This window comes from Dermacentor variabilis, chromosome 2, assembly GCF_050947875.1.
Source record: "Dermacentor variabilis isolate Ectoservices chromosome 2, ASM5094787v1, whole genome shotgun sequence".
Taxonomy (NCBI): domain Eukaryota; kingdom Metazoa; phylum Arthropoda; class Arachnida; order Ixodida; family Ixodidae; genus Dermacentor; species Dermacentor variabilis.
This window is the reverse complement of record NC_134569.1, coordinates 242,860,490-242,874,569: the sequence shown is the minus strand read 5'-3', so window position 1 is coordinate 242,874,569 and position 14,080 is coordinate 242,860,490. Positions and strand designations below refer to the sequence as shown.

Genomic DNA, 14,080 nt, shown 5'->3' with positions numbered 1-14,080 from the left:
GCTATTATGCTGATAACGCGCCTGCCGTTCGTTACTGGAAAGTACCGGGCTCGCAGCGTTAAAGAAAGGAAACGCATCAAGGCAGATGGCGATTATTGTTGTGTGGCAGTAGGGGCACGCGAAAGGGTATAAACTGTTCTTCGAGTGTTTCAAAGGGAAAGTTTTGTCGTAAACAGCTTTGAATTTCTCAAAAAATAAATCATAGGCTACTCGAGGGCATTTTGAAAGTTTAACATCAATCTATCGAGTATCAGCAGCTTGTTACGAAAAGCAGCTAAAGTGTTCGGACTTCTATGTCTGACTTCTAATCTGTTGAGTAGTGTGTTTGGGTAAAAGGGCACGGCTTGTAAACAGAAATATTGATAGATGGTCGACACTAATTGTAGCGCTAATTACACCTGACACTACGGTGCTTTCAATCTTTGTAATAAATACGTCTAGTAGGGCAGATTAATCCTTTTTATTGTGGGTAAGACGAGCTATAACGTTATAAAACCCTTTTAGTTGTAAAAGCCTGCACAATTCCTGCTGTTGTACAGAACTCTTGGTAAAATGTACGTTAAAACACCTCCAAATATTAGTTTGCAACTACTGTCAATAACCCATCCTAAGTAGCCCTCAAGGAAAGACAAACAATTTTTTTTTTTTATTTGGGGTTTTACGTGCCAAAACCACTTTCTGATTATGAGGCACGCCGTAGTGGAGGACTCCGGAAATTTTGACCACCTGGGGTTCTTTAACGTGCACCTAAATCTAAGCACACAGGTGTTTTCGCATTTCGCCCCCATCGAAATGCGGCCGCCGTGGCCGGGATTCGATCCCGCGACCTCGTGCTCAGCAGCCCAACACCATAGCCACTGAGCAACTACGGCGGGTGGAGAGACAAACAATTAGCGACATTTCCATTTGGCGGTTGGTTTAAAACAGATACAATGAAATCAGAGAGTCGCGCACTCAAGGCTTCATAATCACATGTTACGGGAGAATATTAATCCACTAGGTGACAGTCAAGTTCATTTTCGGCCATCACCATAATGCCCCCACCTGTTTTTGATGGCCGGTTCAAAAAACAAAACCTTGTGTAAGCTGGACATCTAAGAACATCTATGCTGTTTCAGTACCATGTTTTCGTGACCATAAATATATGGGTCTCAAAATCAAGCACGGCAAAGAAAGCCAGAATTTGTTCGTCTTTATTTCTCACTGGTTTGGTATTTATGCGAACAAAATATAAGTTTTTACCACATCTCGCGCGCAAAGCAGCTACATCGCGATGGCTAAGATAAGCGTAAATTTCTCTTAAAAAACGAATGTTGCTTTAAAGGCGCTTGGTGCTACCTATTTGATTTTATCACGGTCACGCGCTTTGCAGATGCGCAGTGCAGGAGACGGTGTAGTCTTTTTTTTACTAATATTTTTCCACCAGGCGAAGCGGCAGCCTTTTTCTTTCTTTGGCGTCATTGTGAGCCCCAAAAGCTTCTTTAGCTCATAGCACAAGTGTTCATTAATAAATACTGGGGACTGTTCTGTGTATCCACTATCAGCCGTAGAAAGCCGCGCCTTTCTTGCCTTTTTGAATACAGCATCCTGCTTTGAACTCGTGAGGAATTTGACAATGATCTTCGATTGCTCAGAATGTTTAGTGGGCGCCCTGTGGCACACTTCAACGTCAATTTTGGAAATTGGTTCACTGATAATGGTACCAACAATTTCCAGAATTTTGTACAAGATTTCTTCGCGTGAAGCAGGGACCCCTTTGATTTCAGTGTTCTTATACCGATAATACGGTTCTAAGTGTATTAGTTTTCCCTCATTTTAGAGTACGGCTTTCTTTAGCTCTCTGAATTATGCAGACAGCAAGGAATTTTCCTTTCGTATTCCGGCATTTTCTTTCTTTATGTCACTCAGTTCGCTCATAATATCATCAAAGCCGTTGCCGATAAAATATCTGGAATTCTTGACAACTCGGTTTTATTTCCGGAATTCTCTTTCATGGGATATTCGGAGCTCATGACAGCGTCGGCGCTCTCACAGCCTGCAGGCAGTTATGAAAACAAAACGACACTTTCAAATACACTTTCAAAGGCAGCGGCAGCACCAGGTAATCTAACAGGAATGCAAATGTGGCAGAAATAACAATTTCAAATCCTGCAGAAGGCAAAATGTAGAAAATTAAAGCTCCGCGCTTCGTCGCTGCCGCCGCTGCCTTATCAATACGTTCCCGTTGTGCTTTCGTACAACCCACTAGTGCAACCTACGATGCCTCAACCGCGGCTGTGTCACCGGAGACACCGGTCAATTTCATTCATTAATGAAGACTTAGCGGAAAGCAACTCAAGCGACGTCTTTATTCCTAGAACATAGCCTATTTGTTTTCATAACAATGTATGAAAGCTGTCCCGGACATATTCATATACTGCCGGTTGCTCCTGGCGCCACAGTAGTCGCACTGTTCAGACACAACTCACACAACCACTCCACTGAGGCAGTCACACCAGTGTTGTCGATTTTACTTTGTTTATAAAACCGAGCGCGATTTGTTACATGTAGGCTACTGAATATTAAACTGAAATTATATTTGAAAACAAATGCCCGATATGTCTCCTCCACATCACCTATGTGCTTCTTTCTGATGTTTGCTTCTGAATCACAAAATAGACACGCTCTAGTGCCTACCCCGCACCTCCACAAGATGTCACGTTGCAGTGACGATGCAGAAAACAGTCTCAAAACTGTGAATGACAAAACAACCCTATTATTGGGCGAACCCATGGCCTGAAAACCGGCCCCACTCAAAGCACAATGATAGTGGCGAATACAGTCGGCGATCGGATCGGCGAAAAATCTGATCAGCGGGTCAAGCGCGTCGGCTTTTACACATGAGTCATCGAAGGTTCCAGAATAATCTCAGGTTCCCGCGTGTCTTCCAGAAAGTTCTACAGAATTCGCGTCGCGCATACAATCATATTACACATGGTTTGGTGACAATGGACAGTGAGTAGAACCTGAGTAGAACCATCGATAACATTCGAGAAACTTCCGTTACATGCGAGCGGGTCCAGCGCTGAGCGATAACGCTTAAAAGGACACTAAAGTGAAAAATGATTTCTTCTGCGTCAGTAAATTACCGTTCTACGACACCGAAAACACCACTCTTACAACGATAAGACGTTTGGTAAGCCTGAAAAAGCGCAAGAACGAAATACGGGTGGCGACGCCTACTTAAGTTCCCGCACCTGGGGGCGGTGACGACTTCGATTTTGATGGCATCTTCTAGGGCCCACTAATTACATATAGCGGTACAGATTGACTACATTGCGTTCTAAAGGAACCAAATATTAAACATGGCAAGTTTCGGGAACCTTTATTCAGTCAACGCGGCCCAATTGCGAAAACATACTTTGTAGTCCCTGACGTCACGCTGACGTATCGGCACTGGGGTTTCGGCGCGAAATTCAAATACTGATACTTGGACCTTCATTTTCTCATCTAATAACCAAACTATCTTTTTGAAATGACTGCCTGCAGGGTTCTCAGACAATGTTTCATTAGTCTAAACTGATTTATTGTTTCGCTTTAGTGTCCCTTTAACGTTTATTAGCCGGTGAAAAAGTGGCCACCCCGAAAAGATAAGCAAGTACGCGTGTGAATATTTAGAAGCTGGTCAGCTTCCCGTAACGTGCTTTTTTTGTTTTTCCTGTCGCGGTACGTGCGTCTTCACGCGTTGAAATGTCAAATGAATTTTTGCATTGTTGAAAACTCCGCACGGCTTGCAGATGAAGGATGGACTGCGCTCACGTAAGCGCGGTCTGTTCATGACAACGCGTCCGTTTCCTCGTTTACCTTTGTTAGCCGGGCTCCTTCTTCATTGTGAATCCATGCCACTTGGGTCAGTTTACCTCACTCCTAAGCACATTTCTGGATCTTGTGGCTTCTATACCTAAAACCATTTTTTCTGTCGTTTAGCTACACACTTGCATCTTGTATTCTTCAGGCCTTGTTCCAAAATGGCTGGCGCTGAAATATTTACCAGCCCACTTGTGCATATAGACTAGCGACATAGATATGAAAGTGTGTTTTTAACAACATTAGGACTAAATGAAAAACTTTCGTCGTTATTATTTGCCTAACTGGGTTGCAGACAGACTGTCTTCATACCATCGCATTCTTTCTAATTTTTCTGCTCTTTCTTTTTTCCCAGTTCCGATAGCCAACCGAGCTGGTTAACCTCTCTGCCTTTGATCTCTCATTATTTTTTGTCTTTCTCTCTGAATATGCAGGATATTTCACGTGACTTTAAGTAAGCAACAAGGAAAGCAAAGCGCTATTGTAGGTGGATGTGACTAACGTCCTACAACAGAAACGCGAAAGGGTTGAAATGGTGTAATCGTAAATGCCATTACCCGAAAACGAGCATATGGAGAAGGCATATTCTTGCCACGTATTATCAGACACAGTGATCGAGGGATCCCACCAGCGAAAACACGCTGCGACAACATTCCAGTGCAATGTCTCGGACATGCAATAGCCGAATTTGGATGATTCGTGCTGCAAAAATATACAAACAAACAGCACGATTGTTTTCATCTTCGTTAGTTGCAGAGCAAATAACTGTTTCACTACATCTTCTTCCCTCCACAAATTCCAGCATCTGCGGTGCATATATCTTTCTTTCTTTATTTTTTTTTCATTTTGCAGGCTACTCCTTCGGATGGAGGCTGATGAAGAGGGTGTAGAACATTCCTTCAACACAAAGTTCGGCTGCACCTTCAGTGAAGTCGAAACAGTCCTACAGGAAGCCCGAAACAGAGAATGCAATGTGGTTGGGGTGGCGTACGTACTTTTTCTGCTAGTATTGCGAACGTAGCTGTTTGACCTGAAGTTTATTAGGTAAAACAAACTAAAAACAACAAATATGCATGCGTGGAAAAGTTCTACTTTCTCGGTGCTATGACGCAGAAGCGCTGATTAGTTACCTGTTCTCGTAAATATGGTCCGTTGTCAGAATATTCTGCGTTTAGGTTAATGCATGTCTAGTAGTCATGTCTGTGAAACAATGACTTAGTGCCTTCAGAAAGGCGAGGTAAGCACAGAAAAATATTTTACATGTGTCAAATGACAGCAGGTAATTGAGAACGACTGCTAATTAAGCAAATTGGTAGAGACGTATTTGTTCTCTCTATCCGCGAAAAAGAACATTTTGCTTCGGCGCAACCTGTTTAAGCCGGTTTGTACCGCCATCCGCCACACATTTGTCTCTGGACAACGCGTGGCGGTGCTGCATTCATGCCGAACCACTGAACGTGGGATTCCGAGTTTAGCTACCGTTCGTATCGGCTGCAATCCGATAATAGAAAAATGAAAAACAAAAGTTGGAGGGCGATTCAACCTCCAGTTAACGATTAAAGACAATGGCTTCCTGAGCAAGATGAGGGTGAGAAGAGGGCGGAATCGCTGCGCAGGGCACTCGATCACGCAGCCTTTCCTGCCTTTCTGTGCGTCCTTTCTCTCTCTCATGTGAATACAGTAGAAGGCGCGTGGGACTGCTTAAATTTTTTAATTCGTTAGAATTGTGAAGTGGCATCACGTATTCTTCAGGGACTATGTATCTATATATGTATATATCTTTTATCGAGGCACCTGTCTATGTATGTTTGTATCTAAACATTCTCTCGCCTACCTGGGTCACTGGGTAATCAATGGTGAAATGGGCAGCGCATTGTCTCCCGTGCTGAGGTAACAAGGTTCGAAGCCAACCATCGGACCAAATCGGGTTACTGAATATGCGGCATTGTGTACATCCATGTCGCTATCTAACAAAGCTCCTGCACGCTGACATGGGTAACTGTGTCTGCAGGAATGGGTAGGTAGCGCTGTTCGGAGAAACGCTTTGACGCCGACTTGGAGCACTGGGTATGTGCCACTGTGTCTGTGCTAGTCCATAAACCCCTTTGATGCCAATTTCGGCTGGTGCGTAAGTACCAGTAGGTGTGTGCTGCTCTTCAGCGAACATTCTTGACGCCAACTTGGATAACTAGGCCGCTCTACAATGAAGAAAATTAGCCCTTAAATATCTCCGACGGTGAGCGGAATCTCTTATGCCCACGTCACACGGTTTCCTCGAGGACAGCAACAACCAGGCTGCGCTACAAATGCAATGAGTATGTGCCGCTTTTCAATGAACGCCTTTTACTCCAGCGCTTTATCGAGCTGCGCCATAACTAAGTATGTGCCACTATACAATGAACCTCTCTCCAACTTGGCTTACTCAGTGTGTACCACTGAGTTTGACGAAAGCGAGGGACCAATTCTCAACGTTCATAGGCACCGGCGCCCCACGGTTCTCGTCTCGGAGGCCACGTGCGGACTTCGCGACAGTGCCACTAGATGGCGCAGCGTTTCCAGAAAGAAGCGCGACAGCAGAACCCAGTGGGCGCGTGGCGCGTTTCTCAGCATTCGCAGGCACTGACGCGCCGTGCATTTCGGATGCCACGCACAGGCTTTGCGACGGCGGCGCTAGAGGGCGCCGAGTGTTCCTACGGAAGCGCGAAAGAGGCGTCCTGCTACAGTACAGGCAACATACATACCTTGTTTCGACGGTGACCGTACGTTGTGTCGTTATATTAATTCAATGCTAACGCATCCCCGTCGACAGTCATCAGAATATGGGTTCTCTTAGCTACCTTCATCATTGGCCGGAATATTACCACATTAGCGTTAAGGAGACCGTGTCGCAGACAATCCGGTGTTGATGCCGGACGTCGCTCTGGTGAAAAGAATTTCCAACCACGAATACTGAGGGCCTGCATGTGAGGCAAAAAATTTACTGAACTAATTGAATTTCTCAAGCTAGAAGGTGTGGAAAAATTGTAAACAGCGACTTACACAAAAGCTACAGACGTGATAGCTCCGGAATTGCAATTTGACTACACGAGAAAACATAATTATGGTACGCTAAAACTCAAATAAACCCCTTTTCCAGCGTTTCTGCAATTCACAGACCGGCCGCGGCGTCAGCCTTTTGCGCGCGCCGGCGCGCTGTTGGCTCGAGGGCCACGGATAGGCGCACCCGGTTCCTTGCAATAACTCAAGCTGGGGCTCGCCTCCGCCGCATCGCGGCCCAGGCAAGAGGCCGCGTATCTAGACAAAGCCCGCCTTCGTGCATAGCGCTCGCGGCCAGCGTTTCCCGGTAAACAATACTGTTACATATGCTTCAGTTGCCGGGAAGCGTGAGGAGCAGTCAGGTATCTTTGAACATTATCGCGTTCCACTCCTAAAGGCGGCTGCTTAAGCGTCCTCCAAATTTTTTAGACTGCGCATACCCGCAGGAACGGCCCACATTTTTAGATTGCGCCTACCCACGGGAGAGATTTAGGCTGCACAGCCTGAGGAATCGGTCCACGAAAGAGGCTAGAAACATATACCTCATATAAAAAAAAATTGGAGGCAACTCGCTAAGACGCTGCCTTAAAAAAATTGTACGCGTGACATAAGTACCCGTTATAGAAACCGAGAAACGACTTCACCATCCACCCGCACTGTGGCCCTCATAGCCCCTTCGTTGGTTGTGGTTAGGAAGCCCGATGCTAACTCACCTAACCAGTCATCTTGTAGCATGCCACCTAACGATAAAGAAATATTTCTGGAAAAGAGCAAGAAGCTGCTGTGTCATTGTCAGACTGGAGTCCCAGCCTATGGCCGGGTTTGATGCCCGGACGCCGATAAAACCGAGAACATATTTTCTATCTTCTTGTTCGTGGCATTATTAATGATTTAATTGATGCTAATATTGATACAAGGCAGAAACATTTAAATAACGCGCGCAGGTTCTTGCGCCCCGTCAAGACGACAGCGGCGTATTGGAAGAAAAGACGACGAAATAATGGCACGTGTTTTCGTCGCACGCACTCGCATCGCAGGTGGCCGTTGTCGGCGTCTACAAGAAGAAGACGAAGTGAAGTGTCGCTCGAGAGAGAAGAAGGAGGGCTTCCTCATCTTCCGTTTAGAACGTGGCAGTGCTTTTTATTTACCGCCAGGGCACAAGTTCGCCCACAATAAATAGTTTTATCTGAATTCCCTTAACTGTACGTTACAATATAAGTGATAGCGAAGTCCGTCAGCCTGAAGCAGCAGTTCCCAAACAGTGGTCGCCACGGGCTGCTTGTCCTGCTAGATGGTTATTTAGGAAACATGAGTACACCTCAATCTACATTATGTCTAATTTACAAGTATTGTGCCATAGAGCAATTATTTCTTAGGCAATTTTCACCTCATTCGCACTCCCTGTGAGGGTTAAAAACCGTGACGTGCCGCGCCTTTCACACTAAGGCACGCCGAAAAGCGCTCATCACTGCTTTGCTTGCGTGAAGATGACCAGAGAAAATGGCTATTGGACCATGAAGATTTTCAGTTATGCCCTCGTGATTTCGTGAAATGCCCATATACAGCTTGTGTGAGTTGTAGCTTGTTGATCAGGCAACTGTTTCTAGGGCAACGAAGAAATTAGACGACCCTTCTGCTTACCTAGGCAACGCCGCAGAACCTTGCTTGGGATGTGGTGCGCGCTTGACGTAGGCCACACGGATTTCTGTTTCTTCTTTTTCTTGACATTTGCTGCATTACGTGGCGAAGTATTGACGGTGAGGAAGCAGGTACACTTTCATAAAGCGTGAATAAATAGCAACGTAGAGAGCACCTGCTTAGTTGAAGAAAGAAAGCAGCGGTAAAGCGAAACACAAAAGTAAAGAAGTCGGCTGGACAGAGCTGCCCATTTGTGGGGCGCAACGCTGCGCAAAAGCCAGAATATCCCGCTCACAACTCTGTCTCTGCAAGTGCAGACCTGCATACGAAAAGGAAGACAGACCACCTACTTAAACGCAGAAAAGGCGACTTCGAATACTGCTATTAGTTGGTTTACCATACCTGAAAGCACTGGGACGACCCATATTAGCCATTTCCTGTCGAACCATGGACTGGATAAGCGATATCGTCTCAGCAGTGTTGTTCCAAGACGTCTGTTGAGGCGAGGCAGGAAACGCTGCTTCGAGTTCGCGGCGTACGATTCGGGTCGCGTTTTCGCTTGGACGTGGCGAGCTAGATGGTCGGTGGAGTCGGTACAGGAAGAGGTCGCTGCAGTATTTGGAAGCCGTGTAAACTGATTGTATATACGGCGACTCTTCGCCTGCTCGAAACGGCGGCATTCTTTCATGATGGCGTTGACAGTCGATAAGTTTCTAATGACCAGGAGGTTGAATGTGTCGTCTGCGATGTCTTTGATAATGTGTCCAACCTACTCTTCCTCTGGCATGGACGTGTCGATTTAATGACAGAGGGCTAGGACGTCCTGAATGTAGGAGACATACGACTCGGTCGCTGTTTGGGCACGGATGGCGAGTTGCTGCTTGGGGGCTAGTTGGCGACCGGCCGGATTACCAAAAACTCGGACAGCTTTTCTTTGAAACAAGTCCCAGCTGGTTAGCTCTTCCTCGTGTGTAAAGCCACGTTTGCGGTGTTCCGTCGAGGTAGAACGCGACATTGGCCAGCATTATGGTCCGATCCCACCTGCTCACCTTGCTGACGCGCTCATACATCTTCAACCATTCTTCTACGTGGACACCGTCGAGGCCGGTGACTTTGCCGGGGTCTTGCGGCTGAGGTAGAGCAACGTACTGGGTTGTGTAGTCGGCATTGCAGCTGCAGACGCGGCGCCTGCCACTGGAAGCATGGTCCTAGGCTGGGTGAGAGGTCCGCTGCGGAGCTCCGTGGCGAAGACGCGTACCCCGCACGTCCACCAAGATGTAACGGGTATAAAGCTGTTTACACGATGTATATACAGGGCGTAAATAAACCGCAGCCGAGAATCCCGAGAGGCTGTTGCCACTTCGTAGTCTTCACCGTCGACGACCTTGTCCTCTTTTTCCACCGTAACAATATTATTACGCACTCTCGGTATATACATGCTGAATATGTCGTGGCGTCTGAAGTTACTGATTCATGAGTTCATACAGTAAAGATCGAAAAGAACAAGCAGCAAACGTGCAAGCTATGTAGGACATTCTTTAAGTACTACAATTAAGACGCTTTCTCTTCTCCCGTTTCGTTAACTTCTCCCCACCGCATATCATATTGACCGCAAAAAAGACGGGGACAGAGGGAGAGAACACGTAAACATTACGGGATGTTTATGTGTTCTCTCCTTCTGTCCCCGTCTTTTTTGCGGTCAATATGATATGCAGTAAATACCAACTAGGCCAAGGTGAAGGTCTCCCCACCGCTTTCTAATGCTGTTCGTGGTTGCTCGTTCGCTTTCTATTATTACATGTTCTACGGTCATCAATCGTTGTTCGTGTGCAGCTTTGCACTCCCTCACATTAGATAATACATAATAACGGAAACTTCTGCGTTGCAGCTTCCACGTAGGCTGTGCCTACAAGGATCCTGATATCTTCGCTCGCACCATCAAGAGGGTCAAAGCTGTCTTCGACATGGCAGCGGCCATGGGCATTCACATGACTGTTCTGGACATCGGAGGCGGCTTCCCCGGTGGATTAAGAAATCGTGATAAGTTCCTCAAGGTACGGCTCTTGATCTGGTGTAATAGAGCGCACCTCCTTCGCGCCTATACTCATAAACTCAATTTTCATTGGTGCTGCGAAGACGGTTTATTGGTCGTCGCTACCAGAAATTGCGGCGGCGTAGTAAATCTGCGAGAGCATTGAATGAGCTTTTCTAAAGCAAAGCTTTCTTTGCCTCTTCCTTCGATTATTCCGCTGCTTCTGCTGCTGCTGTCGCTGTCTTGCCCGCCGTGTCGGGACGTGGTTCAGAGCGTGCATGTACATGGCAGGAGCGTGGCAGACAGAAAAGGCGACGCGAGAAAATACTTTGGACGTTTCCATCGCGTCGCACCGCGGACAATGCCTTCGGGATCTCCCTGGGCGTCGCCACCAATCCGCTTGACCGTTGTAATTACTGAACAACTAACGTAGCGCAATATAAACTACCGCCGCATGTTATCGTCAAAGCGCATGCCTCGTCAGAACCCATTCTGCAGTTCCCCCCAGTGCACCCCTTTATCCCACCAACTTCGAGAGTTCTCATTTTACGGCTTGCATTGTCATTCTATACCTCACAGACGTTACCGTGAGTTGCCTGTGCAAGCTCGTCCTGTCTTTCTCACCTTTGTCTTTTTATATGAGGTTAATCTTGCCTTTCCGCAACCCAACCAGAATTTTCTTCGTTTTAACCGCTTGCTCTATGTATAGGGTATGAAGGTAAAATCAGACATCCACCCGTTCGTAGCAATTGCTAGAAAGGAAACCCATACGGTTTCCTCGAAACAAAAGCTTCAGAGTTGAAGAAAAATTCGTCCTGATCCGGGACTTGAACCCGGGACCACCGCCTTTCCGGAGCAGCCGCTCCACCATCTGAGCTAACCAGGCGGCTAGCAGATAGCACGGCAAAGTAGAATTTGTCGACAACACACGAAGCAAAGGCAAGTGTTTGACGTAGTTCAGTTCAGTTCAGTTTTATTTCCTTAAAGACCCCTTTGCTAGAGGTATTACATAAGGGGTGGGTATATTTGATAATTCAAATATAAACACAGGTAAACAGAAAAAATTGTACATGGAAGCTACATTTTCGCAAGTGCATAAAAACAGAAAGAATAACACGTGAAAAATCAGGTTATTGATTAGCCAACAAAGACACATTTTCGAAAAACGATATCGGGCAAGTGATTGCAGCTGTGTGGTGGGGAAGGGCATTCCGATCTGATGCTGTACGGTAAAAAAAGACGAGGGAAGAGTAGTTGTGTGTCAGCGTGGGCGTAAGACTTGTAATGGGTGCCCAGTTCGTAGCGATATGCGTGCGGGTGGTGTGATATATGGCTCGTGAAATAAGGAACTGTAAAAGAACTTACGAAAGAGGCAAACGCTGGCAGTAGCGCGTCGACGTGCAAGGAGCTGTAGATCAGATTTTGCTCTAAAGGGTGATACGCTTACGTCGTATGAGTAGGATGAATGGATATACCTGATGACGCGGCTTTGAAAGGACTCGAGCTCGTTAACGAGATAGACTTGATATGGATTCCAGATGGGTGATGCGTATTCAACTTTCGGTCTGATGAGGGATTTGAAAGCTAGGAGTTTTACGTTCTGTGGAGCGTCACGCAAGTGTCGTCTCATGAAGCCAAAAGTTCGGTTAGCTGATGAAAGTATGTTGGAAATATGCGTACCCCAACTGAGATCACGAGAAAGTGTGACGCACAAGTACTTAAATGATTCTACTGATTCTAAGAGAACGTTTACTATTGTATAAGAGGACAGGAGAGGGTTACGGCGGCGGGTAAAAGATATATGTTTACATTTGTTGGGATTAAGCGTCAACAGCCAATTTTCACTTCAAGACTGCGCGTTGTTAAGACTTTCTTGTAAGGTGTTTTCGTCAGTAGTATTAGAAACTTCATGGTAAATCACGCAGTCATCGGCGAAAATTCGTATCTTACAAGAAACGTTTTGGGGTAAATCATTAATATAAATTAAAAAAAGAAGAGGACCGAGAACTGATCCCTGAGGGACTCCATAAGTTACAGAGAGAAGAGTGGATGGTTCGTCATTTACAGAAACGAATTGGTAGCGATCAGTAAGGAATGCTTCGAGCCATTTGAGTACGTCACTGTGTAAGTTCAAAGAAGAAAGCTTTAGTAGTAAGTGACGGGGAGGAACTTTGTCAAAGGCATTTTCATAGTCCAGAAATATAGCGTCAGTTTTTTGGTTAGAGTCAAAGTTTACATGTAAGTCGTGTAGAAACAGAGCTAGTTGCGTTTCGGTAGAGAAACCCTTGCGGAACCCATGTTGTGCCGAATGAAAAAATTGATTCGCGTCCAAATGATTTATGATCAATCAGGGAGTAGATGAAGTGTTCCATGATTTTGCAAGGAAGGCTAGTTAGAGAGATGGGTCGATAATTTAGCGGTGTGTTCTTATTACCAGACTTGTAGATGGGAATTACCTTCCCCACCTTCCAGTCGTGAGGCATGGAACCTGTAGAAAGTGACTGCGAGAATATAAGACACAAAAATGACGAAGAAATATATTTTGTATTTTTTAGCAGTTTAGAGTTTCTACCATCTATACCTGCTGAGGATGAAAGTTTCAGGTTTTCAATTATGCGCAAAACACCATCAGGATAAAACACCATGCTCGGCATGCTAGAAGCTATGTTGCAGGGGACATAGTTGTATTAGAAACTTGATGGTAAATCATGCAGTCATCGGTGAAAATTCGTATCTTACAAGATACGTGTTGGGGTAAATCATTAATATAAATTAAAAAAAGAAGAGGACCGAGAACTGATCCCTGAGGGACTCCAGAAGTTACAGGGAGAAGAGTGGATGGTTCGTCATTTACAGAAACGAATTGGTAGCGATCAGTAAGGAATGCTTCGAGCCATTTGAGTACGTCACTGTGTAAGTTCAAAGAAGAAAGCTTTAGTAGTAAGTGACGGGGAGGAACTTTGTCAAAGGCATTTTCATAGTCCAGAAATATAGCGTCAGTTTTTTGGTTAGAGTCAAAGTTTACATGTAAGTCGTGTAGAAACAGAGCTAGTTGCGTTTCGGTAGAGAAACCCTTGCGGAACCCATGTTGTGCCGAATGAAAAAATTGATTCGCGTCCAAATGATTTATGATCAATCAGGGAGTAGATGAAGTGTTCCATGATTTTGCAAGGAAGGCTAGTTAGAGAGATGGGTCGATAATTTAGCGGTGTGTTCTTATTACCAGACTTGTAGATGGGAATTACCTTCCCCACCTTCCAGTCGTGAGGCATGGAACCTGTAGAAAGTGACTGCGAGAATATAAGACACAAAAATGACGAAGAAATATATTTTGTATTTTTTAGCAGTTTAGAGTTTCTACCATCTATACCTGCTGAGGATGAAAGTTTCAGGTTTTCAATTATGCGCAAAACACCATCAGGATAAAACACCATGCTCGGCATGCTAGAAGCTATGTTGCAGGGGACATAGTAGTATTAGAAACTTGATGGTAAATCATGCAGTCATCGGTGAAAATTCGTATCTTAC

General features: G+C 45.5%; 1 protein-coding gene across 1 annotated transcript in view; it reads left to right on the top strand.

Annotated features, from left to right (window-relative positions):
- Nucleotides 1-14,080, top strand: part of LOC142570738 (uncharacterized) — a 161,885-nt gene that overhangs the window by 100,184 nt on the left and 47,621 nt on the right. Inside the window, exons 7-8 of the mRNA XM_075679082.1 lie at nucleotides 4,699-4,833; nucleotides 10,409-10,574. Of these exons, the coding sequence (XP_075535197.1) occupies nucleotides 4,699-4,833; nucleotides 10,409-10,574 (301 nt within the window). The remainder of the gene's footprint in view (nucleotides 1-4,698; nucleotides 4,834-10,408; nucleotides 10,575-14,080) is intronic.